Source organism: Conger conger, chromosome 9, assembly GCF_963514075.1.
Source record: "Conger conger chromosome 9, fConCon1.1, whole genome shotgun sequence".
Classification (NCBI taxonomy): domain Eukaryota; kingdom Metazoa; phylum Chordata; class Actinopteri; order Anguilliformes; family Congridae; genus Conger; species Conger conger.
The window spans coordinates 40,850,946-40,878,904 of NC_083768.1; the positions used below are offsets into that span (position 1 = coordinate 40,850,946).

The 27,959-nt window shown below is 45.3% G+C and overlaps 3 protein-coding genes across 4 annotated transcripts in view; all 3 read left to right on the forward strand.

Annotated features, from left to right (window-relative positions):
* The window catches only part of LOC133137656 (semaphorin-4A-like), a 41,236-nt gene extending 36,445 nt beyond the window's left edge, over nt 1–4,791 (forward strand). The window contains exons 14-15 of the mRNA XM_061255995.1: nt 713–807; nt 1,780–4,791. Of these exons, the coding sequence (XP_061111979.1) occupies nt 713–807; nt 1,780–2,537 (853 nt within the window). The 3' untranslated portion in view covers nt 2,538–4,791. The remainder of the gene's footprint in view (nt 1–712; nt 808–1,779) is intronic.
* A 3,416-nt stretch (nt 4,792–8,207) lies between these two features.
* Nucleotides 8,208–17,264, forward strand: LOC133136507 (membrane-spanning 4-domains subfamily A member 4A-like). 2 transcript variants are annotated; one of them, XM_061254063.1, is made up of 7 exons: nt 8,208–8,360; nt 9,333–9,551; nt 12,556–12,657; nt 13,010–13,066; nt 14,525–14,722; nt 15,914–16,033; nt 16,692–17,264. In XM_061254063.1, the coding sequence occupies exons 2-7, from the start codon at nt 9,348–9,350 to the stop codon at nt 16,803–16,805; spliced, it is 795 nt and encodes a 264-aa protein (XP_061110047.1). In that variant the 5' UTR covers nt 8,208–8,360; nt 9,333–9,347; the 3' UTR covers nt 16,806–17,264. The 2 variants fall into 2 exon arrangements, with proteins under 2 accessions (XP_061110047.1, XP_061110046.1); XM_061254062.1 differs by lacking the exon at nt 8,208–8,360 and adding an exon at nt 8,638–8,882.
* Nucleotides 17,265–17,684: 420 nt separating this feature from the next.
* LOC133137657 (uncharacterized) lies at nt 17,685–26,352 on the forward strand. Its single transcript, XM_061255996.1, has 9 exons — nt 17,685–17,821; nt 18,482–18,583; nt 19,382–19,555; nt 20,763–20,873; nt 21,617–21,673; nt 22,219–22,356; nt 22,619–22,732; nt 25,135–25,197; nt 26,176–26,352. Exons 3-9 carry the CDS (start codon nt 19,460–19,462, stop codon nt 26,350–26,352), a joined length of 756 nt encoding a protein of 251 aa, XP_061111980.1. The 5' UTR covers nt 17,685–17,821; nt 18,482–18,583; nt 19,382–19,459.
* The last annotated feature ends 1,607 nt before the right edge of the window (nt 26,353–27,959 follow it).

Here is a 27,959-nt window from a genome sequence, read left to right on the forward strand (position 1 = left end):
TGTGAGTGTGTGTGTGTGTGTGTGTGTGTGAGGGTGAGTGGGTGTGTGTGTGAGGGAGTGAGTGTGTGTGTGTGTGTGTGTGTGTGAGTGTGTGTGTGTGTGTGAGTGTGTGTGGGTGTGTGTGAGAGTGTGAGTGAGTGTGTGAGGGAGTGAGTGTGTGTGAGTGAGTGTGTGAGTGTGTGTGAGTGAGTGTGTGTGTGAATGAGTGGGTGTGTTTGAGTAGTCCCTGTGTGTGTGAGAGTGTGTGTGTGTGTGTGTGTGAGTGAGCATTTATGTGTGCACATGCCTGTGTGTTTTTCTGCTGCGCTGTGTTGTGTTGTTTGTGGTAGGCGCGCCACCTAGTGGGTGTACTCTGCAATGACCAGCAGCCTCGTATTGAATGACTGTGGAGCTGTTTTGGGTGGGTGGGGCGACGCTGAGTCAGTGCTGGTCAGACCATGATCCTGCTTGCTTACATGGCGCCATGTAGTGTGCAAGGTCTAAGATTACACCCAAGCCAGGCAAAAATGTTTGATACATTTAATAAAAATAGAGCCATTTTGTGTCCACCGATAATTTTGTCAAAATGTGTGTTCTTCCAGCTAGCTGTGTAATTAAACTTTCTTCTGTTGTGGCCATCAAATTCTTCTCTTCATAAAAACACAGATTGTTGTGCTCAGTTCAGTATTTTGGATGTACAAATAAAGCCACTCTCTTTTTCTTTCTCTTTTAGAAGCCAAGATGTGGCAGGGGTAAACGTGGCAGGGATGTGCAGTGAGGCCACCATAACCCCCAGAGCCAGATCTGGCCAACCCAGGACCCCCACAGGTACGTGCCACGTGACAGGATAGCGGAGGTACCCCAAAAGGCTACCTTTAGGGTACACGCAGTCCCATTCATCCGTAGAACTGTAGGCATCACCGATGAGAATAGTGAGAAACTCACTTATGCCTATCCCATAGAAGGCATAGAATTTACGCCTAGACGTAGCGCTGCATCCAGTTGGTGCAACAGGTGACTTTTCCGCACATTGTATGTTGGGTGTAACGTTAAGATCAGGCATATGTCCAGTTCCTGCCCAACCATGTTCCTGGAGATCCACCATCCTATAGATTTTCACTCCAACCCTAACACAAAACACATCTTATTATACTTGTTAGGAGCTCAAGTTAGATTTCTATCTGTTGAACGAGTTGTGCTGTGTTAGGGTTGCAGTGAAACTCTACAGCTTGGGAGATCTCCAGGAACAGGGTTGGGCAGCCCTGCTCTAGCTGTTGAATGAGGTGTGCTTTGTTAGGGTTGGAGTGAAGACCTACAGGACGGTAGATCTCCAGGAGCAGGGTTGGGCAGTAGATCTCCAGGAGCAGGGTTGGGCAGGGTTGAGGTGTGCTTGGTTAGGGTTGGAGTGAAAACCTACAGGATGGTAGACCTCCAGGAGCAGGGTTGGGCAGTAGATCTCCAGGAGCAGGGTTGGGCAGGGTTGAGGTGTGCTTGGTTAGGGTTGGAGTGAAAGCCTACAGGACGGTAGACCTCCAGGAGCAGGGTTGGGCAGTAGATCTCCAGGAGCAGGATTGGGCAGTAGATCTCCAGGAGCAGGGTTGGGCAGTAGATCCCCAGGAGTAGGGTTGGGCAGTAGATCTCCAGGAGCAGGGTTGGGCAGTAGATCTCCAGGAGCAGGGTTGGGCAGGAGATCTCCAGGAGCAGGGTTGGGCAGTAGATCTCCAGGAGCAGGGTTGGGCAGGCCTGGTGCCTTCGGGCTGTTCTGTGACTGGGGGAGTAACGGGGTGTCTCGTTCCCCAGAGGAGGAGGTGCTGGTGTCCCTGAACGAGGTGGTGACACTGCGCTGCCCCGGGACCTCCAGGCTGGCCTCCCTGCTCTGGGATGGCCCCAGCGGGCCCCTGGCCCCGGAGCTGTACCTCCAGCGAGACGACGGGCGGCTGAGCTTCCTGGCCTCGGCCCTCACGCTGGGGCCCCACCGGTGCTACTCGCTGGAGAGCGGCCACCAGCAGGCCCTGGCGCTGTACGCCGTGACGCAGAGAGACGCGCCAGCAGGGGGCCCCGCCCAAACCCCCACGCCGGGCGCGGCCCCCACCAGGGGCGTCACCCCCTCGGCCCCCGCGCGGCAGCCAGGAGGAGGGCCCGCGGCCGAGACCACGTCCGAGGCCCCGTCCCACACCGCCGCTCCCGAACCCACGACGGGTTCCAGGGCCCCCGTTCCCGCGGCGACCCGGAACCCGAGCGCGGCCGAGCGGCCCGGGCCCGCCCCCGACCCGCCGCAGGGGCGGAGCTACTACGAGGAGCTGGTGGCGGTGTCGGTGCTGCTGGCGCTGGCGCTGTGCGCCCTGACCGCCGGGGCGCTCTGCTGGCTGCGCCAGCGCTGCAGGCGCAAGGCCGCCCCCCAGGTGTACCCCCGCCGGGCCTCGGAGGCAGACGTGCCCCAGGAGCACGACCCCCTCGCCCCCGACGCCCCCAAACTGCAGCAGAGCAAGCCTCCGCTCGCCCTGGAGAACGGCTCGCTAACGGGCTCCAACGGACACCTGCCCAACACCCCCATCTAGGGCCTGAGGCCCGACGCAAACCCCGCCCGCTCTGTGCTCACCGTTTATAAGTGAAGTTCCTGACCTCATCTTCGTCCAACTTCCTGTACCCTGAGCCAGAGAAACCGGAGTGATGACTCACGAGTCCGCGTACTGTCCCTTTAAACCTGATGTAAACGAGGACGCTTGTTGTTTGTATCGCATTGTAAAACCCAAACGGGACTGAAGTATCAGATGGAACACGTCTATGCCCGTGGACTCCACTGGGGGGCGATAGAGTGTAACTTGTGAGTGCGCGTGAACGTGTGCGTGAATGTGTGTGTTTGTGAACGCGTGTGTGTGTGTGTGATGCGATTCTGGACTGCTTTTGTACATTTTACATTTTCCAGAAAGAAAAGAGCCAATATGCCGATCTGTAGAATGTATGTGGGAGACTCTGACTCTGGGGTGTAAGTCACATTCTCAATGCTTCACAGTTTCAGTCCTTTCAGAACTTTCTAGAAACACGGTAGTGCACTGGGGGAAGCCACAAGACACCGAGACCTGTATGGTACTAGAGGAAGATCCCTGAAGTTAATGAATCACTATGAAATGGTCACAACAGGAACCTGAAGCCAAAAGGAGGCCATTTTGAATCGGAGCTCAGGGGGGAGACTCTTATAATGACAGTTGTGCGTAACACAAGATGGAGGCTGTGATATTTTGCTGTGTTGATTAGATTCATCAGTTATAGTTATAGTTATTTATCAGAAGTGTAGCTACTCCTTGCTACCAAATGAAACCTCGCTAACTAGATCTTAACCGCCTCTGTATAATTTTAGGTAGTCAGCATGGACTTCAGCTGATTATAGACATTCAATGAACTTGTGCGACTTCATGAGAATATGACAATATGCGAGAAAAGCACATAATTTTATATTTTTCAATTGTTACAATTTTGTAGGAAGTGAGTTTTTCGTGATGGATTCAGACGCATTGCACCTATGAGATTTAAAGTGAAGCGTTAAATGAAATGTCGCCCTACAGTGTAAAGTAACTGCTCTCTGTATATTTAAGGTAACTAACTCAAGTTGTTAATGGGTACGGCCTTAACAAAATATTCCATTAACTCCATCAACCCCACGAACCCCCCATCAGAATGGACCAAATCTAAGGACCGTCAACAAGCTAGAGATGATACAAGTGTCATCAAAACTGAAGTAATTTTGATGATGTCAGTATATGAATACAGTAGCTGCCTGACTTTGGGAACGTATGCATGGTGACCTATGGGCAGTTTTGGTGGAAGTATCTAAAATAAACCCGAGCTTTGTGAATATAGGTGAGCCCCTGGCTCCAGCAGCAATGCAGTGGGAGTGATATTTATATCCCATCATGCCCTTATACACATTCTTAAACGAGCGGTCAGTCAGCGGGATAGAAGAAGAAGAAAAAGAAGAAGAAGAAGGAGGAGAAGGTGTACTTCATTGAACCCCATGGGGGTGATGTGTCCTCTGCATTTGACCCATCCTAGTTACTGAGGAGGCAGTGGGCAGCCACAGTGCAGTGCAATGTGGGGTTAAGGGCCTTGCTCAAGGGCCCAACAGCTGTGCTTATCGTGGCTACACTGGGGCTTGAACCACCAAGTAGGCAATGGGTTCCAGTCAATTACCTTAGCCACTACGCTGCAGGCTGTACAGTTTGGTGGACACAAAGTCAATTATAATTACTTTGACTTCTACTTCCTGGGTTTACAAGATTTCATCTCTAGCATCTTTTGTGCTGCTTCCTCATCCTTGAATCAACACATCTTCCTCTAACTTTCAGTGCTGCAGTCTTTTATTCATTTATCGGTAATGTTTTAATTCCTGTAGAACAAGCAGACCTCTTAACTAATGTTGTGCAGAAATGAATCTAGTTTCTGGTTATAAAATGTATTCTTTCAACCTTGACTGGATCTGAACATGCATATCGGAAAAATCACTCAACTTTTGAGATTGCCAAATTTGTATTTTTGTTTTTTACATGTGTAGATTAAGAAATGTTTTGCTTGGTGGCAATAGAAGCACAGAAATATTGAGAAGTAATATCTGTAAGCAATTCTGATCAATAACAGGTTAAAAAAAGTGTTTTTTCCTTCAACTTTAAAATTATGGTACTTTTTTTCTCTGTTGGAATTTATCCTGTGTAACAGCTTTTTTATTGAGAAACTTGTTTCATCTTTATTTTTATACAGAGTTTACCTGGCTGTTGCAGAGTTTGGCAAATAAATATATCATGTTCAAACAGGGGAAAACGGTGGACTTGGAATGTGGCTGTGGTGCAGAAGTGATGAGACAAGCAAAACGGACTCTTCTGGAGCAAAAGTAATTCTGTAGAGAGGTCAAGGGAAGCTCAGGAAACTATCCAAGCATTGCATCAACACACACACGCACACATGCACACATGCACACACACACACACACACACACAGAACTAGTGTGATATCAATCATGTATTCTACTACAATATCTGTTATCATGCTGCACATGTCAAGATAATAAATGGTATGAATACTTGGGACCCTTTTGTTTAGACAGCCTCTTAAAAAAGCATACATACATACATCCATCAGCTTCCAGATGCTGATTTCTTTTCAGGCATCAGGCAATAGTAGATCAGAACATAACTGAAAAAAGTAAAGCTTGCAACAACAAGGTATTTATTTAATTATTTTACTAGTGTTCTTGACAAGTGACGTTTAGAATGATATTTTGTTCTTCATCGGGACAAAGATCAAGGTGATCATGTGAGTTTAACTGTCCAAACCGATACACTGCAAAAAAAAAGAAAAAAGAAATCAGTCTTAACAAGCATATTAGTCTTATATTTAGACTTAAAATCATATTTCTATTACTTTTTTACTAAATGACGCAAGAAAAAAGCCAATAAGGTGAGAATGTTTGACTAAGTTCAAGATTTTCCAATGGGGTGAGAAGAATTCACTTTTCAAGCAAACAGTAACTTAAAACAAGATAATATTCAAGATAAAAATTTCCTGGGCAGACCAACTGACATAGTACGGTTTGCTCCTTTAGCATCTGAGAAGGCATTCTGCAGCCTGTAAACCACAGGCATACGTCATTACAGATTGAACGTGCCCCGGGTCAAGCTACTCAGCTCTACGATTGGCCATTCATACGTGCCCATTTCCTGTTTCATCATTTCCCCGTTTCATCTTCGGATGCCACAGAATCTCAGGACAAACACATGTAAATACGCCCCGGAAAATATCCGGGAAAGAAACAAGTTTTGGCAGGAGAAGACAGTTGATCAGTTTCAGGACGTTTGTGGATGTACAGATACGTTTCTTGTGTTGCATGCGTATTTCTCCATGCTGCACAGTAAAATGTCCAGTGTTAACCCAGAGAGAGGACATATGAGTGCAAAAGGGACCATGCATACTCGGATTGAGTTGATTTAAAGGTACAATAGGTAATTTCGGACTAAACATGCCACTGTTTATCCCTCCCCCTTCTTTGTGAACTCACTGACGTTGAACCCCCCCCCCCACCAATGAGCTTGAATTATTGTACAGCCATACAATGTTTTGGTGACGGTGTCCATCAACTGTATATGTTGAAACAAGAATTTGAATTTAAGGACAATAAACACAAGCAGAGGGTGAGTCAACATGTCAGTGAGCCTTTTTCAATGATAGGAAGGGATTTGCAATGGTCTTGTGACAATGTTTTAACCCAAATGTCTTACCTATTGTACCTTTAACACAAAACATGTTTGCCCCAGAGGGAGCAGTTCTTTTGAAGGCATCCATCAGAAGGGGGTCAGAGCGAACAACAGGTCGTTGTTCTCCGAGTATCATTTTGAAACTTTACTCCCAGTCGTAACCTTGGAATTATACAGTTCTCTCTGTGAGTGAGCTCCATGCAGATACAACCTTATGAATGTAGCATTTTTTCATACTTTCAAACCGTATGTTTGTGTAAATCACACATATATTTAGTGTCCTATAAACAATGTATTTATGACACTTAACTCGTTTCTTGTCAAAATTGTCAGAACCTTATAAATTCAAGGTCTTGCAGTGCAGAGTAGGGGGTGAAATGATGGGCGTGGGAGACGGGTGCGTGGGGGGTTGGACCCAAAATGCACGACTCAGAAACAGAGGTGTAAAAGTCCTGTTAGGGCTTTATTCAGGGAGAGTCCAGTGAGCATCAATAAACAGGCTTGGATCGTAATGGGTAGACAATGGCTTGACAAAACTGCTAAAGAGCTGCACTGACAAACAGGAGGCAACAATTTCACAAAGACATGACATGGAACTGAGCTTTATATGCAGGTGTAGACAGGTGCAGACAATTAGATTGAGAGCAGCATGAGAATGGAAATCAGGTGTGGAGGACTGACAAGTTAACAAGGTAATTAGTCATCGTTAGTAATAAACCTATCCTGCCCTAGCATTAGTAAATTAGTAAATGACATTCACAAGAAATGTAAGGTAACATGAACACATGGTTAGAATGTTAGTATTACCCAATCCTGATCTAAAGTTAGTAGATTAGTAAGAAGACAAGGGGAATTGAAACAATTGTGAGTGAGTGACAGAAAGAGAGAGAGAGAAGGCAGGAATGCAAGGTTTGCAGAAAGACACAAAAAAGTGTATGCTAAGCAATGAACAGAACCACATAACATGAAACAAACATAAATCATGACATAACAAGTTCGCAACTGTGACATGAATAAACTACATAATGTGACATGACAAGACTAACAATTAAATCGTAACAACAACATGAAACATAACATGACATGAAAATTAAATGTAACAAGAAATGTAACCAGAAATAAAGCATAACAAGCGAGACTAGACTAACATAATACGTGACATGACAATAACGTAACTAAGACAATGACTAAACATGAAACATGACGAGACAAACATGAAGCGTGACAGCGTGTTTCTGTGTTTTCAACAATCATTAGTTTTTGGTGTCCTGGCTGGGACCTAACCATAAACCTGTCTGGTTATCCCGTTTCAAAGCTGACATGAATCATCTAGCCCTACTCCCTGTGGTGTAGACACAGCAATGCAAAAGACATTGAATGGGGAAGTGTCCAAGATGGCCATGAACAATAATGGATGTAAAACCAAACCAGCAAACCACAATGGTCAATGTGCAACATCCATCAAACCAGACCTACTAACAGCAGTTGTTCCACTTGCTTTCCATTGCCTACTTCCAAGTAACTGCTTCTATGTGTACATGTAACATCTGAAGTGCTTAATTTCATAGATGGGAATGATGAAATATTCCTTTATGGAAAAGTATTAGGATGTACTGCTGAGACCCAACCGTGAGTTCCAGCCAACCGCAGAACACTTCGTGAACTTGGCCTTGCTGCTTTTACTATTTATTTTTTCATTCAAACACAACAAAATGTACACAATATCACAGGTTTCAACGTCAGTGCGTTCATCGAGAGGTGTTTCTTGCTGAAATTCCTCTCCTGACCGTTAGAAATCCGAAATGACCTGTTATACCTTTAAGTAGCTTCTGAATTTCTCATAGCCTGTAATGACTTGATCTCAATGGTTTAGAATTGGAGCTATGCTTTATACTCCATACTGCAAGTGTGACTTCACAAGGTTCTGAAATGCTGCAAAGAAATCTCGTTTATGATGAGCATATTCGCTGGAACGGTTATGTTATTGAGCTAAAAACAAATAGCGCGCTCTTGCTTTTAGAAGCTGGTGACGTCAGAGCGATAGGATACTCAATTGGCAAAGTTTTGTACTGTGGATAAATAGAACCACCGGCCGCCGTTCAGCTCTAACGTCATTTACTGGGAGAACGGGAAAGACTGGTAAATAACAGTGTTGTACACAATCGTTTTCCGCTTAATTTCCTACATTTCTGACCATATAATATAGCCAATCCCGAGACAATATATGAATATATGAAATTAGGCCTACTCTTCTGGAACAACAGCAGAATTATTTACAAATACGAAACGCGAAACCCTTCCTTCAGCCTTATCTGCCTTCTGAAAATAGGTTGCCTAGGTTACATATTTGTCTGCGGTATTCAGTAAAGTTTGTGGGTCTTGTTTTTGTTTTGTTTTTTCGTTTTAGAGCATCGTCCATTTGTAGCCATATTAATACAGACAGTAGCTATCTCCGGTTAATAAAGGGGTTAAGCTTCGTCAAACTTGCCATTGTTGCTCAACCTTTCTGCGTGACTGATATTTGATCGGGTGCGGTGAATGAGGAAGTAGAAGTCGTTCCCGTAAATTGCTCGGGGATTTTTTGGAACCAGTTGTTTTTCAGCGCGCAGTGTCGGCGAAAACACTTTACCACTTTATCGAAGTTTTCAAAGCTCGCAACTGGTAAATATACGCTTAATTAATACGACTTGCATATTCAACGGAGTTAAGTAGGCATACTTTAGCAATAGCTAACTTACATTTGTTTAAATGACCAACGCGAGAATAGTTTATTACATTAAAAAAGTATCTGGAAACTAAAATGTAGGCTGTTGCTGTAGCTATAGGCTCTAAACACTTTGGTTACAGGCGAAAATGAAGATAAATAGGATGTTTATCCATCCTAAATGTTTGACTATCTGTAGCCTAAACAAACCTGCGCAGTTCCTAAAGTAAAATGTTGCGCAGATGTTCAGCTACCATTCTTATTTTGAGGTAGGATATGCTTTGGTAAATACGGTCTATTCATACGTTTGAATAGCTAATCAGTGTATGTCGTTGAAATAATCTATAACTTCTAGTTTAGGCTTTAAAATAAGTTGTTTTGGGGTATTGTTTTATGTTGTTTCGCAGATTGTCGTCGGCAAGATGTCGGTCTCTGTGACTACTGTCAATGGACTGGTCGTCGTCACTCAAGTCTTTCAGCAGGGAGAGGAGATGAAGATCCCTTTGAACACCATTCCAACACCTGCAGCACCTGCTGCAGCGAAACCGGTGGAGTCCGTTGAACCATCGAGCCCCGTGTCCCCGATGACGAAGCGATTCATCCAGGGTCAACCAAAACCACTGGGAGTGAGTTCCTAACATCTATTTACCTTAAGACACGCTCACGTATGATTGAATTGCGAAACGTTACCTGTAAGGCCCCGACTCGTTCTGACATTGGAAGCTGGCATTTCCTGCTTACTCTCGAAGTACGTAGGTAGGTGCATTCCAAGTATATTAGGCGACTATTAACGCTGCCTCATGCAAAATAAACGTATTGTATTGTTTATAAGTAAGTGTACATTTTCATGGTCCTTTGGAATGGTGTGCGTTCACTGGGCTGACTTGATTCTGGCCCTTTAAGGACTTGGTCGGTGTTCAATTTTCCAGGTTTTTTGTGACTGCGAAAGCGGAAATTGGGTTAGTGATGAAACAATCGCACACCATTAGCGTTTAGACGCTGTCAGGCGGATAGACCGCAAGGAAACTTCGGTCTCATATCAGACAAAGCGCTTTAAACCGTTCACCAAACTTCACTTATTTTTCTACTCAAAACGGCTTGTGTGAGCTGCAAAGCTACCCCCTTCTGTATATACTTTTATTTTTTGAGTTAGAGGAACAAGATATATTATTGTGCACCCATAAGCTGACGCTTGTAACCAAAACGACTTGCAGTTGATTAGACTAAGCAAGGGCCAATCTCCCCTGCGGCAATGCAGGGTTCAGCTGCACTGATCTTGTTGTGGCTAAACTAGTGCTAAACCTTCTGGGTCCCAGTCACGTCCCTTAGCCACTTGGCTACAGGCTGCCCTTTTTGATGGAGCACGCCTAGCGCCTGTTGAGTGAGGATTTTGAGAAACCCAAATGCTCGTTCACTGAGCGGGTAAGATTCCTGCTGGTTCTGATTGTTTGTCCTTTGTGCCTGGCTTACCTCAGATTAGTGAACAATTTTCACCAAGGGCCCAACAGCTGTGCGGATCTTGTTGTGGCTACCCCAGGGATCGAACCACTGACCTTGTGGCAGGTCCCAGTCATGTACCTTAGCCACTACACTACAGGCTGCCCTGTTATTAAAAACAAACAAACATGTAGCCTAGATTGAACACCAATATATGTGCGGAAATATTTATAATTTGCTGTCAAACAAGTCCAATCAGAAAATGGGCCTTTTTTATCAAAAATATCACGAGGGGGGCGGCTTCATGTCGATTGGAGAAATGGACGGCTGAAAGGCTGGCCCTTATCTCTGCCCTCTGCTAACCAGGAAGTCCACGGACTGCTTATAGCCCACATGGGTGTGTAGGTTTGCACAGAGAGCCAGGGCCTGCAGCCAGGCTGCAAGGGGAGTTTCCGCTCAGGTGAAAAGCAGACGGGAGGATTTCAAAACCTCCGTTTGCGACCTGGCTGGGTGCTCCTTTTTTATTTTAATTTTATTTTTTGTCCTTTATTTTAATAGGTGGTCACATTGAGATAGGAAACTCTTTGTTTGTTAGACCTATATGTATACAGTGCATCAGGAAAGTATTCACAGCGCTTCACTTTTCCCACATTTTGTTATGTTACAGCCTTATTCCAAAATTCTACACACAACACCCCATAATGACAATGTGAAAGAAGTTTTTTTGAAATTTTTGCAAATTTATAAAAAATAAAAAACTAAGAAATCACATGTACATAAGTATTCACAGCCTTTGCTCAATACTTTGTTGATGCACCTTTGGCAGCAATTACAGGATGTCTCTGTACATTGCTGCATTCATCTTTCCCTCAATCCTGACTAGTCTCCCAGTTCCTGCCGCTGAAAAACATCCCCACAGCATGATGCTGCCACCACCATGCTTCACTGTAGGGATGGTATTGGCCAGGTGATGAGCGGTGCCTGGTTTCCTCCAAACATGACGCCTGGTATTCACGCCAAAGAGTTCAATCTTTGTCTCATCAGACCAGAGAATTTTGTTTCTCATGGTCTGAGAGTCCTTCAGGTGCCTTTTGGCAAACTCCATGTGCCTTTTACTAAGGAATGGCTTCCGTCTGGCCACTCTACCATACAGGCCTGATTGGTGAACTTCTTCCATTTACGGATGATGGAGGCCACTGTGCTCATTGGGACCTTCAAAGCAGCAGAAATTTTTCTGTACCCTTCCCCAGATTTGTGCCTCGAGACAATCCTGTCTCGGTGGTCTACAGACAATTCCTTTGACTTCATGATTGGTTTGTGCTCCGACATGTGGGACTGTGGGACCTTATATTGACAGGTGTGTGGCTTTCCAAACCATGTCCAATCAACTGAATTTACCACAGGTGGCCTCCAATTAAGCTGTAGAAACATCTCAAGGTTGATCAATGGAAACAGGATGCACCTGAGCTCAATTTTGAACTTCATGGCAAAGGCTGTGAATACTTATGTACATGTGATTTCTTCGTTTTTTATTTTTAATAAATTTGCAAGAATCTCAAAAAAACCTTTTTCACGTTGTCATTATGGGGTATTGTGTGTAGAATTTGGAGGAAAAAAATGAATTTAATCTATTTTGGAATAAGGCTGTAACATAACAAAATGTGGGAAAAGTGAAGCGCTGTGAATACTTTCCGGATGCACTGTATAAGGGTAAAAAAAAAAGAAGCACATACAGGCATAGAGACATATGGATGTAATTCAGGCAAATGTTAAGAATAACAATAAACATCATACAATCAAAATAAAAAGCATTTACATACAGAGTTTAAAAAAATCACTATAAAAATCCTGGAAGTTATTTAACGGGACAAGGGATCTTAGTTCATGCACTTGTGCGTGTTGGCATTTGGCCTATTTCTCATGTATTTATTGTTTGTTTATTTTTTGTAGAGGGGCAGTTGTGGTATGCCCAAGGGATCACAGATGTACTTTAAAATTTCATATTTTTAATTAAATTTCATATTTTTATTTGATCTTAAGTAATGTGTTGTTTTTTGGCATTGTGTCTATTTTTATGGTATTTGTTTTTCACTGCTGTAAAGCATAGTTGGTAATGGGGGACATCTCTGGACCCAGAAATAATTGTCTGTGTGTCTGTGTGTCTGTGTGTGTGTGTGTGTGTGTGTGTCTCAGACTGTACAGATCCTTATTGGGCTTGTGACCATTGCCTTGGGCATCATGTTACTGTGGCAAAGACCTTTGTTCTGGGGTGCTCCACTTTGGAGTGGATCGTTGGTAAGTTCTAAATGAGACGCCGTTTTGCACTCACAATGCGGTATTGCAAGTTTTGCTCTTTTATTTATTTATTTATTTGTCCTCTTCCCCTTCTATTAGAGTTATGTAAATAATAATGTATAAATAAATTAAATGTCAGTTCATATCACCTTGAACAGCTCCTGCCTTAATGGCGTGTTCGTGCATGTCACTTCCTGCAAAATATAAAACTGGGGTTTTGCTGCGTATTTTATTTCTCAGCTGATATTTACAGTGGTCTTGTCACAATGTTTTAACACAAAAATCTTACCTATTGTACCTTCAAATCCTTTCTTAAATCGTTTGCTCATGTCTGCCCACTCTCTCATTCTAGTACGTCCTGTCCGGAACCATCGCTGTCATCGCACACAAAGGAACTCGGCCCTCCCTGGTGAGCTCTGCTGGGTCAGACGCCCTCCAGCCCGCATGCTTCTGTGTCTGTCTGGTCAAAGGGCCCAGCCCGTTCTGGTTCTGACTGGCTCGAGTGCCACGTTCTGGGTCTCGGTTCTAGTTTCCACGGGAATCGGTTCTAGTTTCCACGGGAATCGGTTCTAGTTTCCACGGGAATCGGTTGTAGTTTCCACGGGAATCGGTTCTGTTTTCACGAGAATCGGTTCTGTTTTCACGGGAGTGAGTTCTTCTTTCTAATCAATCAGTTCCGGAAAGTAACTTGACATACAAAGACAAAGGAGGTTATATTAAATCATAGATAATGATAATAGACAAACGTACATAACATAATGATGTGAACAGGCCATTCAGCCCGACAATGCTTGCCAGTTTCCTACTCTGTCACCTTGTCTTTCTTCTTTTTCTGTTTTATGTTGTTATTTGTTATCAAACAATTCACACGTGGTCAAAGCACAGACTCAGAGCTTTTATTAAAGGGCTATTTTTATTAATCTTGGTTTCACCTCGTAGTATTTACAACACTTTGTATATGTAGTCCCCCCCCCATTTCAATGTTTGATACAAATTAACATAATGTCAAATAAGAGGCATTTTTTTTACTTGGTTACATATCCTTTGCAAGCCATGACGTCTGTGTCTGTGGCCTGATGTCCGATCAACATCATCAGAATCTGGATATCTTATTTTCAGGTTGTCCTACAAGCAATACTGAAACTGTTTGCATTTGAATGTATCTCTATGGGAATTGGGGGGTGGGACTAAATTCAGCTGTAAATTTTGCTGATGCATTATGGAACACATTTGTTGGCTAAATGGGATTAAGTCATCAAGGGTCCAATGTATCAAATGAGCCTCAAGCCACTATGTTGCTGTCAGATATGCAGTAGATACTACGTGAGATGTTTCTCCTGAATATGTTTTGGTAAATGGTTGGAATTTATATAGCGCCTTTATCCAAAGCGCTGTACAATTGATGCTTCTCATTCACTCATTCATACACACACTCACACACCGACGGCGATTGGCTGCCATGCAAGGCGCCGACCAGCTCGTCAGGAGCATTTGGGGGTTAGGTGTCTTGCTCAGGGACACTTCGACACAGCCCGGGCGGGGGATCGAACCGGCAACCCTCCGACTGCCAGACGACTGCTCTTACCGCCTGAGCCAATGAGACTACTGCTCTTACTGCCTGAGCCAATGAGACGACTGCTCGTACTGCCTGAGCCAATGAGACGACTGCTCGTACTGCCTGAGCCAATGAGACTACTGCTCTTACTCCTTGAGCCATGTCGCCCCCCTGCTCCCCATGTCGTTTTCCATTGAGTTCAACTCATAATTACTACAGAAAAATAATAATCTCCTAGTCGATTCTGCCGTTTTATGTGACCCGAGGTTGGTTTTTGGGCTGACCTCTGACCCCTGACCCCTGACCACACAGATCAACAGCACCATGGCTCTCAGCACGCTCAGCTGCGTGGCTGCCGTCGCGGCGATCGTCATCTACACCGTGAGTCTGATCACCGTGAGACCGCCCCCGGACGGCAGCGGGTGTGGTCAAGCCCACCGGAACTACGACTACAACTACGACAGCGACAACTACTACTGGATGTGCCAGGAGATGTACTGGAAGTACTGGGTGGGTGTCTCCCTGCGCTGCCGCCTCTCTCTAAAACTTTATTTCGATTATTTTGTTGTGGCTGGACCTGGGTCAAACACGGCACCTATCTGGGCGTGTCTGGGGTATTGGAAGTTGGAGCTCGTGAAATGCTCTGGGGAAAAAGTGCGGGCCCTGTGCTGTCGGGCCTGTTAGTTGGCTCAGTGGCCCCAGGTGAGTTGAGCACAGAAAAGTGTCTTAATCCAGTATTTGACCCAGGTTGGTCTGGTTGTAGCCAAAATGAGCATTCTCTGGCTGATTGAACTGTGTTTGACCCAGGTAGACTAGGTAGACCAAGTTCCCTCAGAGAATTTAACTCAAGTCTCCTAAAATTTTAGGGGTGTGATAAATCTAAGAATTGGACAGACCATTGTGGACACTAGCATTTATTTGTTGTTTATTTATTTGTTATTTATTGTTTTGAGATTCATGATCCATCTTTATACAGGTGTTGGGGCGGGATCAGTGGTTGGTGGGCGGGAAAAACAGTTTAGGGGTGGGATCAGTGGTTTGGGGGTGGGATCAGTGATTTGGGGATGGGATCAGTGGTTTGGGGGTGGGATCAGTGATTTGGGGATGGGATCAGTGATTTGGGGATGGGATCAGTGATTTGGGTATGGGATCAGTGATTTGGGGACGGGATCAGTCGTTTGGGGGCGGGGCCAGTGGTTTGGGGGTGGGATCAGTGGTTTATGGGCGAGATAAAGTTTTGAGGTGGGATCAGTCGTTTGGGTTTGGGATCAGTGGTTTGCGGCGGGATCAGTGGTTTGGGGTGGGATCAGTGGTTTGGGGCGGGATCCGTGGTTTTGGGGCGGGATCAGCAGTTTTGGGGTAGGATCCGGGGCGGGATCAGTGGTTTGGGGCGGGATCAGTGGTTTTGGGGTGGGATCAGCGGTTTTGGGGTAGGATCCGGGGCGGGATCAGTGGTTTTGGGGTAGGATCCAGGGCGGGATCAGTGGTTTTGGGGCGGGATCAGCAGTTTTGGGGTAGGATCCAGGTGGGATCAGTGGTTTTGGGGCGGGATCAGCGGTTTTGGGGTAGGATCCGGGGCGGGATCAGCGGTTTTGAGGTAGGATCCAGGCGGGATCAGTGACTGTGACAGACTGCGCTCTCCACTGGCCCCGCGGGCTAACCCCGTTCATCTCTCTCGTCCTCCATTTTGATTTGACCCAGACTGTCCTGGACGGCGTCCGCGGCCTCCTGCTCGTCCTGTCCGCGCTGGAGCTCTGCGTGGCCTTCACCAGCGTCGTGTTCGCCGGGAAGGCCAGCTGCTCCAGCTCCGTCGCCGGGCCGGTACGTTTCCCCGATCCTTCCGGAACATTCCTCCGCAGCGCTCGGCCTTTCAGACTCCGCCCCGCGTCCCGTGCCCGGGGCGCTTGTGCTCCTCAGTGGTGTTTTAGGGCCGTTGAGAATCCCAGGCGTGTTGTGGGGAACCCTGGAGCTGCCACTAGTGCGGGAAAGCTGGTCATGATTCCCAAAATTCCCCAAAAGTTTTTATAAAAAAGTTCCCCTAACAATATTCTTCCAGGGGGCCCAACATTCCTAGCTATGGCACCCTGTTTTTTCCCCACGGACAGTGGTGGCACAGGTGAGCCATGGATGGATCATCACATTTAAAATGTGCAGCAGGACCCATGGCCCACTTGCTGATAATACTGAGTTTTGTTTTTGCTTTGTCTTCTGTCCACTACATAAAGTGACTTGTACGCTGTGGTATGAGAGGAAAAGCCAGTGGTATTTTCATACACTAGGGGTCAAGCCAGCACACCCTGCTGCTCTCCAGGACCAGGGTTGCCGACCCCTGTCCTACACAGGCAAAACATACATACTCTACTATATTTACGGTCTTTCCAGTTAAACGTTGTGCTGTTTTGATAGGAATTTGGCCATTTCTGGCAAACATTGACACTTTTTTTAAGACTAATCGACGGCTCTTTCTGTGTTCTCTCAGTCTGTTTTGGTGATTGAGCGGCCCTCGCTAACCGCGGGAGGTAACTGCGGCAGCGACGAGGCGCTTCTGGGCGGGGACGACACCATGGGCAACCCTCCACCCTATGACGCCTGAGGCTCCGCCTCCCGGGACCTGGGCGCTTAGCAACGTCCACGCCGTGTGCTGAAATAACTTCCTGCTTTCTGATGTCTTAAGGCGGTCTCTGGAATCTAACGAAGTCATATTCTCACGTCGCCGGCTTTTTTAACTTCCTGTTTTTAGTGCTATTCCAGCGGAGCCACTAGCGGAGCAGAGTGGAGGCTTATCCGCGCGCTTTCAAAAACCGAAACCTGTTTTTGCACTTGCTTTTTCATGGAACTTCGGTTATCACTGATATTGGCCTTCTGTAGTCGAGGAGTAAGGCTTGCACTTAAAATGTAAACAACATTGTCATATTCCATATTTCAGACTGCTTGCTTTTGTTTGTTTTTCCAGAAGTATCTCCTTAACTTTTGTGTGTAATTGCGTTTGTTGATTATTGTTTTCCTTCATGTTGATCAACCCTAATAAAGATTCACTTTGTCCAACTGGTTATTAATGTTCAGAAGTCATTCACTGAATCAATTTGGAAGTTGCACAACGACATGATGAAAAGTTTAGCTCTTACTGTGGATCCATTTCTACGGTACCCATTTCTTTATTATTAATAACAACTGTCTTGGGCTGATATGAAATGCTTGGTTGGGTGACATCATTGAGTGGCCAAAAAGGTTTTTGTAGAATTATAAGAAATAATTATTCTCATGTTGATATGCCGCGCAATGGTCTAATTAAAAACAGAATTGTGTTTTATACTTTTTAAATTTCAACGGAATTGAAATGGTCAGAACATTTTTTTTTTGGGGCGACTGTCTGCGGCTGGTCTCTATCTCCACTGAGCGGCTGCTGGCTCTGCACTCTACGATTCTGAGCTGGGCGTGACGATCGGACGACGTCGCACATACGTATTTACTGCGTGTGCGCGGAGACGGCGGAGGACTGCACCGGGACGCTCTGGGTTTCGGGTTTCCTATCTGACTGCACCAGACGTGAATCAGTGAAACTTAAAGACACTTTTTCATACATTGCATCTGGGATCCCGTTTTCATTCGGTATCGAAATTTAATTTTGACTGATTTTGATCGCTTTTTTTATCGCTTATCTTTCAAACGTTAATATATAAAAAATACATCTTATTTTTGCATATACGAGTAACCTATATGTATGCTGATAGGGGTATGGTTACATGGTGTATTTGCTGTAAATGTAGCCTAAATGGATCAGAATATTTTAATTTTGACAGAATAATATAGCATATTTGCTCTGTTTTAACGCGCATTAAATATGAGAAATATACATAGATGACAGCATCAATCTGTTCTAAATGACAAAACGCATTCACCTTTGATGAACAATCAATCGCTGTCATTCAAACTGAGTTGTGTTTGTGCATTGTTGAATTTATCCTCAGACGTGTTATCGTGGTCATGCAGTATCCTAAGTGTGCAAAGATATGCAAGAACTTGCGTGATAGTATGCTAGTGCGTATGTAGGCTACTGCGTATGTATGTAGGCTGTCGATAAAAAATGTAAGCTTGCATAAGTGTCGCATACATGTCATGTTGAGGAATAAATGTTATGGATGTTTCGTATCATAATTCATATTTTCACAAATAGTGCACGCTAAACGTGTGCCGCATGCCACACATAACACCGGCATTGCAGTGGAACGGTCTCCTACCTACAGCATCCGCCCATTAACTCTGTACTAGTTTTCCCTGCAGATGCCCGGCGAATAGAGGAACGTAGCCCACCTTTCCTTTCGATCTAAAAAAAGGGGGGACGGGACATTCTTATTTGACCAAACGGGACAGGTAAGGACGAATACACGTTTTTGTGGCTTGCTTTGTGGAGACAAAATATATCACTTTCGAGGCATGACACTTCGTCTACCCTTTCGACTCGAAACAACTTTAGGTTATCCTGAACGGAATTTGTCGCTTTGGGGGTAGCCTAATGCAATGGCGTTTTTCGCTTTAAATGTAGACTGTGGTGAACTCACTCGTGGCTACCTCGCCGCGCACCCGCAGTGGATTTTAAAGAGTCATGTTTAGGTGATGTGTTCGAGTGTGGTGGTGCAGTGGCGAAGTTGGAAATGTGCCCAAAATAGGCTGCAGCCCTGATGCTGCGCTTTCGCCCGGAGCTCATTCGTCACTGCCTCTATCCTTTGGAAATGTGAATAAGAACTAATGCACTAGTTGAAGCATAAATACACGTAGCCTATATATGCCGCACGTATGATTCTGATTTATTTGTAGTGACGCTTCGAGTGTCACACCTGGGCATAAGGAGGGGTATGCGTTTGGAGGTCACCTCTAACTTGTCCTGTTAGATTTTTGTTGTAGTCGGCAAAGCAATACGTTGTATATTCCAACATTACGCTACATTTTCTCTGTAAAGTGTTTTGAATGCCGTGTCGTGCAATTTACTCGTGGTTCTGTCTTGCGTTTTCTCTGTCTTTGCTCTTCTATAGCTACCTGCGCCCTGCTCATTCCTCTTCGTTGTACGTTTAATATTTTACTGCAACATACGAGTTGTTTAACAGCTGTTTCACTCCTCCCGTTAATCACCGTATTTTCTGTTCATTTGCCAAAACTCTCCTGTCTCTCCAGCCTCTCGCCTCCACCCCGGCATCGTTGCGCAGTTATCACGACTTTGCGAAGTCCTGCCGCATCTTCCCCACAGACAGGATGGGCATTGACAGCGAGGACCCTTTGCCGACAGAGGGCGCTCTTAGCACCAAACAAGTGCGCACGTTCCTGAAGGGGGAACCCAAAACTCTCGGGGTGAGTTATTTCTGCACTCAGCTGGGATAGCAGCCATTTTTAGGGCTTGCTACTTCCACTCCAGATCGTGGATTTACTACCAGTTAGCACGGAAATGCATATGCAACTGTAAAAAAAATGAATTACTTGACATTATAAGCCGATTGTCATTACAGTGATACGCTGATGAAATCATGATCTTTTCACGTAATGACGTCATAGTTGCATCTCCTACGATGATTATCACGTTACAATATGTAGAGTACTACGCCCTGCTGAAACCCCCAGGTCAAGTTAGGTTTTTCTTTCTTCAGCAAAACAGCTGGTAGCTGGGTTTTGCACCAGGACGTTTTACCTGCAGAAGTAGGCTGCACGGTAACCTCAAGTCTAATGTTAAATCTGAATGTCATCAGATGTTAATGATATATTCTATATAACGTGACGACATTCAAGTGCTTGCTTCAGGACAGGATCTTTAAGCAGTTTAGTAAATATCACAATGTCATTGTTATTCTCATTGAGTCTGCTTGCTCCTTCCTGAGAATAACGCAGGGCAGTAGCCTACTTAACAGTGACACCGGATAACAGAGCGTCCGACATCATAACGCTGAGGCTGCAGGATTGAGTCCCTGCTGGGGGCGATGCTGCTGTACCCTTTAGCGAGGCTGTGGACCAGTAAAAGTATCCTGTAGCTTGAATAGATCACACACACACAGAGCACTCTTTTCCAAGTCTGTTAAGGAAAGAGTGTCTTAGATTCTCATCAGATTAACCTGCAGGGTTTTTATCTGTGTGCTCACTCTAGCACTTGGAACTTTTTTTTTTTTTCAGCACACTGGTTATGGGTATGCACTTTGTGGTATGTCATTACATTACACTACAGTTATTTAGCTGACGCTTTTATCCAAAGCAACTTGCAGTTGATTAGACCAAGAAGGGGACAATCCCCCCCTGGAGCAATGTGATGTTAAGGGACTTGCTCAGGACCCCAACAGCAGCACTGATCTCATTGTGGCTATACCACCAACCTTCTGGGTCCCAGTCATGCAGCTTAGCCACTAGGCTACAGGCTGCACACTTCACTCTGGATAAGAGCTAGTGCCAAATGCCTGTAATGTAATGTATTGTAATGTAAAGACTGTGTGCAATGTGTTCTTTGCATTGGTAACTGCTGTTTCTCTGAGTGCTGAGTACCGCCCTTCTCCCTCTGTGTCTCCGGTCCCGCCAGGCGATACAGATCGTCATCGGTGTTCTGACCTTCTGTCTGAGTGTGACTCTGCTCCAGGAGCCCATTCACTTCCCCGGGGACGTCAAGATCCTGATCGTGGTGGTGGTGCAGGTGAGCACAATGAACCAGGACGTTTGTGTGTGTACAGTATGTGTGTGTGTGTGTGTGTGTGTGTGTACGGTATGTGTGTGTGTGTGTGTGTGTGTCTGTGTGTACAGTATGTGTGTGTGTGTGTGTGTGTGTACGGTATGTGTGTGTGTATACAGTATGTGTGTGTGTGTACAGTGTGTGCGTGTGTGTGTGTGTGTGTGTACAGTATGTGTGTTTATGTGTGTGTGTGTACAGTATGTGTGTGTTTGTGTGTACAGTGTGTGCGTGTGTGTGTGTGTACAGTGTGTGTGTGTGTGTACAGTGTGTGTGTGTGTGTACGGTATGTGTGTGTGTGTGTGTGTGTGTGTGTGTGTACAGTATGTGCGTGTGTGTGTGTACAGTATGTGTGTCTGTGTGTGTGTACAGTGTGTGTGTGTGTGTGTACGGTATGTGTGTGTGTGTGTGTGTGTACAGTATGTGCGTGTGTGTGTGTACAGTATGTGTGTGTGTGTGTGTACGGTATGTGTGTGTGTATGTGTGTGTGTGTGTGTACAGTATGTGTGTGTGTGTGTGTGTGTACGGTATGTGTGTGTATGTGTGTGTGTGTGTACAGTATGTGTGTGTGTGTGTGTGTGTGTACGGTATGTGTGTGTGTGTGTCTACAGTATGTGTGTGTGTGTGTGTGTGTGTGTGTGTGTGTGTGTGAGCGAGAGAGAGCGACAGAGTGCTGGTCGATCAGTGACTGACATGTCTTGGCCCTGCAGCTCTTCCTGTCTGGCTCTGCCTTCGTGCATGCTGGGAGAAAGCCATCACTCTTCTGGGTGAGTTCCGCTGTCGGCGGGCAGCATACAGCACCAATCATCCACTGGCCACAATACAACATCCACATTTACCCCAATGGACACTGTCTCTCTACCTATCCACCTATCCACTCTCCCTCTCCCCCCTCTCTCTCTCTCTCGCTCTCTCTTTCTCTCTCCCCCCCTCTCTCCTTTCTCTCTCTCTCCCCCCCCTCCCCCCCTCTACCCCTATATCTCTCTCTCTCTCCCACTCTCTCTCTCTCTCTGAATTGGCTGGTTGTCTCTCTCCCTCCCCCTCTCTCTCTCTCCTCCCTCCCCCTCTCTCTCTCCTCCCTCCCCCCTCTCTCTCTCTCTCTGAATTGGCTGGTTGTCTCTCTCCCTCCCCCTCTCTCTCTCTCCTCCCTCCCCCCTCTCTCTCTCTCTCTGAATTGGCTGGTTGTCTCTCTCCCTCCCCCTCTCTCTCTCTCTCCTCCCTCCCCCTCTCTCTCTCCTCCCTCCCCCCCTCTCTCTCTCCTTTCTCTCTCTCTCCCCCCCCCTCTCTCTCTCTCTCTGTCTCTCTCTCTCAGGTGAAGACCTCTCTGGTGTTGAACCTCGTCAGCGCGGCGTTCTCCACGGCAGCCCTGGGGCTCCTCTCCAAACACCTGCCGTATCGGCAGGACTCGTACCACTGCATCCACTGCCGACGGGTGGAGAACTACACCCTGGTAACGACCGGGGGCCCCATTGGCGTCAGGGACTGTGTCCCTGCAGCCCTCCGGGGTCTCCCCTTTGGCTTTTCGGAATGTTCTTTTTCCAAAATTCCATGCCAGTATTCTGGAACTCCACAATTTTGCCAGTAGCGATTGTGACAGCAGCAATAGAATGTTCAGATAAGAATGTTCTTAAGTCAGTGTTCTTCATTGTGAAAGTCAAAGAAGGACGTAGGAACACTCTATGAGCGAAGGTTCTGCGTTCCGTGTTCCACAGATCATGATTGACGGGGTGGTGGGCACGCTGGTCCTGTTCCTGGTGCTGGAGCTGGTCATCTGCATCACCGGCATGCTTTACGGCTTGAGCGTTCTGGCCAACGGCACCCTCCAGGTGCGTGGAGGACCAATGGCATGACATAACGTAGCATAACGTGATGAGGAGTACAGGCTATTCAGCCCTGCAGTGCTTTTCTGGGGCCTTTTTTGGAGGCTGTATCTGCCACAGATAAGAGGTCAGGAGGGCTGGAGAAATAGAGGCCAATGACACATTACGATACACTGCATTACATTACAGTACATTACATTACATTACACTACATTACACTACATTACATTACATTACATTACATTACATTACATTACACTACACTACATTACATTACACTACACTACACTACACTACATTACACTACACTACACTACATTACAGTACATTACACTATACTACACTACACTACATTACATTACATTACACTACATTACACTGTATTATATGACCTTGCATTACATTACACTACATTACACTACATTACACTGCATTACATTACACTACATTACACTGCATTACACTACACTACACTACATTACACTACACGACACTACATTACACAACATTACACTACACTACACTACATTACACTACATTATATTACCTTGCATTACATTACATTACATAACATTACACTGCATTATATTGCCTTGCATTACATTACACTACATTACACTACATTACACTACATTACATTACATTACACAACATTACACTACACTACACTAGACGACACTACATTACACTGCACTACATTACACTACATTACACTGCATTATATTACCTTGCATTACATTACACTACATTACACTACATTACACTGCATTACATTACATTACATTACATTACATTACACTGCGTTACATTACAGTCATTTGGCAGATGCTGTTCAGAGCGACGTACAATAAAGTGCAAACCAGAACCAGGAACAAGAGTGCCGAAAACCCCAGAGGGAAGTACGGTTCCAAGTGCTAGAGTGAGCACACAGATAAAAACCTGAACCCTTGTGCATTAATCAGATAAACTGACCAAGAAGTAGCAACTCGACTAGAACACTAAGAATAGTAAAATAATTTCACATAATTTCCTAAAATTTCCCTTGGGATGAATAAAGTATGTATCTATCTATCTATCTATCTATCTTAGTGCATACATTACAACATACGTCATACATGGTTCATTAGACATTGCAGGGAGATAGGAAGAGGAGGGGGAAGGTGCAGCCTGAAAAGATGCGTCTTCAGTCTGCGCTTGAAGGTGCGTTTGGTGAAGTCTCTGCTCCACTTGAGGGTCAGGACAAAGACTTTGTGGGAGTATTAGACCAGACAAGCCAACCTCAGTGAAGCATAGAAAGGCATTTGAATCCAAAACAATGACGTATTTTACCCAGGTCTGAAAGACACTGAGCTCATGGGATGAGTAATCAGGTCTAGTGTAGGGTAAACGTCTCTAACATTTTTTGAACCTGTATTTAGTCTTCTTTAAGCCGCAATGTTATACTTAGCTGTTCCATATTTATAAACAGAAAAATAATGCCATTTCATTTTGTTGTGAAGTTTGTCATTTCTACATTCAGGAGTTTGAGGTCTGACGTAGTCTGTATTGTATTGGATATCACTTCATATTCACTTTCGATTGGCTGCTCGCTATACAGTGTGTACATACCTGCTGGTTTAGTCACCTAGATATAAATCACCATAATGCTTGCATAAACATTTCTGTCTGTGAAAGATCAATACCCAGTCAGTCTCTGCTCGACAGTATAAAAATGCTGTGATTTCAGGTTTAGAAAGGCTTACTATCGTAGTTTTTGTTTATTTAGTTCTTTATGCATGACATACCTATTTAAAAGGGTCTGTTTTGTGCGGCATTTTTTATGTCAAGATGTGTCTCTTGTGTGGGGTTTTAATATAAACGTGAATCTTGGTGTAGATTATGTTGTATGTGTAGTTCTGGCTGTAAATCAGGCTAAATATGCTGGACTAGAGATGGATGGGGTCGAGTAACCCACTATCCACCTTAACAAAATGGCCGCCCAACATTTTGTTACCACTGATATGAAGCTCCTCCTCTCTTGATCTCTCGCTCAAATGAAAATGTATTTTTTCATTTATGTCTGTCCCTGCAACTCTTTTCTATCTCTCTTATTCTCTACCTCTTTCTGCTCTGCCGTCTCTCTCCTTCTCTCTTTGCTTTTGTCATTGTCATTGTTCTCTCTTTCACTTTCATGATCCTTCGTCTTTCGTGTTTTTTATTTGTCTCTGTCTCCGTGACTTCTACATCACCTCTCTCTACTCTTGTCATTTCTGTCCTTCTCTTGTCATCATCTCCATCATTGATTGCTTTCTCTTTACAAAATGGCCGCCCAACCTTTTGTTACAACTGATATGAAGCTCCTCTCTCCCTCTCCCGCTCTATCTCTCTCTCTCTCTCTCTCTCTCTTTCTCTCTCTCTCTCGTGGTCAGTTGACTGTTCGCAGACCCCAGTCCCAGCCGGAGCTCCCCCCTCCTGGTGACCCTCAGCCCCAGGTGCAGCCCCACCGCAGTGGAAGTGTGTTTTAGGGGTGCCTCTTCGACGCCCCTAAAACGCCCATTCTGGTGATGCTCAGTTTCCACAGAAGATTGTCTTCAATCCTCTCCTGATAGTTTTGTGTGGAACGTTGTCCGTTGTTGTTGCTGCATTTTGTTACATTCCCTTTGGTTTGTATCTAAGTTCTGCGAGTTTGCTTTGTGAGCTTATTGTAGTGGGATGACAGCTCAAGCTAGGTGTTTAAACAGCTGGTAGCTTAGACCAGCTCCCAGCTGGACATGGTTTAGCTAGTTGGCCAATTCAGACCAACTCCCAGCTTGAAACGGTCTGACCAGATCAGGCAAAGTTTTAACAAACTACCAACACTAGGTGGTTGACCAGCTCATACCCAACTAGACCAACTTTATGACCAGCTTGGCCATGCTGGTTGACCAGCTCATACCCAGTGAGACCAACTTTATGACTAGCTTGGCCATGCTGGTTGACCAGCTCAAACCCAACTAGACTAGCTTTATAACCAGCTTGGCCATGCTGGTTGACCAGCTCATACCCAGCTAGACCAGCTTATGACCAGCTTGGCCAGCTCAACTTTCAAGCAGGTCAAGCTGGAATTGTTGGATTTTACAGCAGGGTCATTTTGTGTTACCAGTGACTAAACAATCTGTCTCTCACCCACTCTCTCTCTCCTGCGAATCTCTTATTCTCCCTCTCCCCTCTCTCCTCCCCTCATCCTTCTCTCCCCTCTCTCCATCCCCTCATCCTTCTCTTCCCTCTCTCCTCCCCTCATCCTTCTCTTCCCTCTCTCCATCCCCTCATCCTTCTCTTCCCTCTCTCCTCTTCTCATCCTTCTCTTCCCTCTCTCCATCCCCTCATCCTTCTCTTCCCTTTCTCCTCCCCTCATCCTTCTCTTCCCTCTCTCCATCCCCTCATCCTTCTCTTCCCTCTCTCCGTCCTCTCGTGCCCTCCCTCTCTTCCAGGTGACGGCCGGGACCCGTGTGGTCACCATACCCAAGGTCCAGGTGCAGGCCGCGCCCCAGGTCCCCAGCCACCCCCCTCCCCAGACCGTGCCCCAGGTGGTGGTCCAGGCCCCCCGGCCTGCCTCGCCCCCCAGCGAGCCGCAGGTGGAGCCGGTGTTGGAGGCTGCCACGCCCTAAAAGGCTCCGCCTCCTTCTGCACGGCAGTGTTTCTCTAAGCCATCGGTGGAGGAGGGTGTGGGGGGGTGTTTTGCTTCTTTTTTTCTTTTTTGTAGGGGGGGGGGGGGGTTGGTGTACCCTGCTGGGAAGGGGGGCGATGGGTGGATCGATTTCCAAATCGAGCTTGCTGTTGAGATCAGGATGACATCACAGTGAGGGAAATGTCAAAGCCAAAATGGAGGCTAAGGTTGGCACGAAATGGCGGAGTTTCTGCTATCTCTATAGAGGGCCTGAGTGGGGAGTCTGGTTTCTGGGTGCTGGTTTATGCGCTCTGCTTTTACCTGAAATATTGTGCTGTTTCATTTTCTAATTTGGCTTCTTACAGGGTCAGTACATGGTGCTTTGGAACAAAATAAAATACTAAACTAAAGATGAATAATGTAGGTTCACTGTCAAGAGTCTAGACTCATAATTGCTTAACCATATGGGCCAGTTTCACAGGTCTAGTCTTAAACCTAGTCCAGATTAAGCCTTAGGATTCTCCATTGAAAATTTAATTTAGTCCCAGACTAAGCTTAATCCATGTCTGTGATACTAGCACTAAATGCTACACACTGTGAGCAGATTTGCATGTCTTAATTAACGCTCAGTGTCTGAATGGAATGACCAACCAGAGGCCTTTGTGACATCATTGATTGGCCTGAAACCATAGGTTTTCAGCAGGTAGCATAGATCCACAAATAGTGCTTTGTGCTAAATTAGTTAATAGTTATTTCTAGTGCTTAGATGCACCAATGCATTGCTTGTGCATGCACCTCTTGAGCATTTTGATTATTGTTATATATTTTTAGCTTTACAGAAACAATTACGCAACATAGTGAATAGGCATTCAGGTATTAGATTTTATATTTATTATTTTTGACAAAAAGCTTTATGAAAAATTGTTTGTAAACAACGGGATGTTTGGCTGAGTAGATGTAACGGACTATCATTGCTCCATTGGAGAATGCGTGCATCTTCACCACTTTTCAACTCAAACAACAGATATTACATGAACTGATAAGAGCTATTATTCTGTCTTCTCGGATACCACAGTACAGGAAGGCTAGCTATCATCACGGTGCTTATTGCCATGTTTGAGAATCGCATGGTGTCGATCAGAAATATTGATGAGGCCGGAGCTCCATCATATGTTCAGTTTTTTAATTATAAACCGAGGCATTAGATAACGGCATCTTTCCAATCGGGACTTTTATTTTACGTCGGTTTCATTGTGTGGCATGAACAATAATCCTACATATGTTCCCAAGCAGAACGTATATCTTTATGGATTTATCTATTATTTAGGCTGTTTCTCTTCGCTGAGTCAGGTGTGTGTGTGTGTGTGTGTGTGTGTGTGTGTCGTAAATGAGCCAAAACAACTTTTTGTAGAAGTTGTCTAAATACTGTAGAACATACTGTTTTTCATTTTAATTCTTCTCTTCACTTTACTTCACCTCAGTGTAGAACTGTGTAACTGTGACGCTGTAACTGAATTCTGAACGCATGCGCTCATGATGTAACTTCTCCACTAGATGGCAGTGTTGAATAAAATGTGTGCTTTTGGAGGTAAAAAAACACATTGCTGA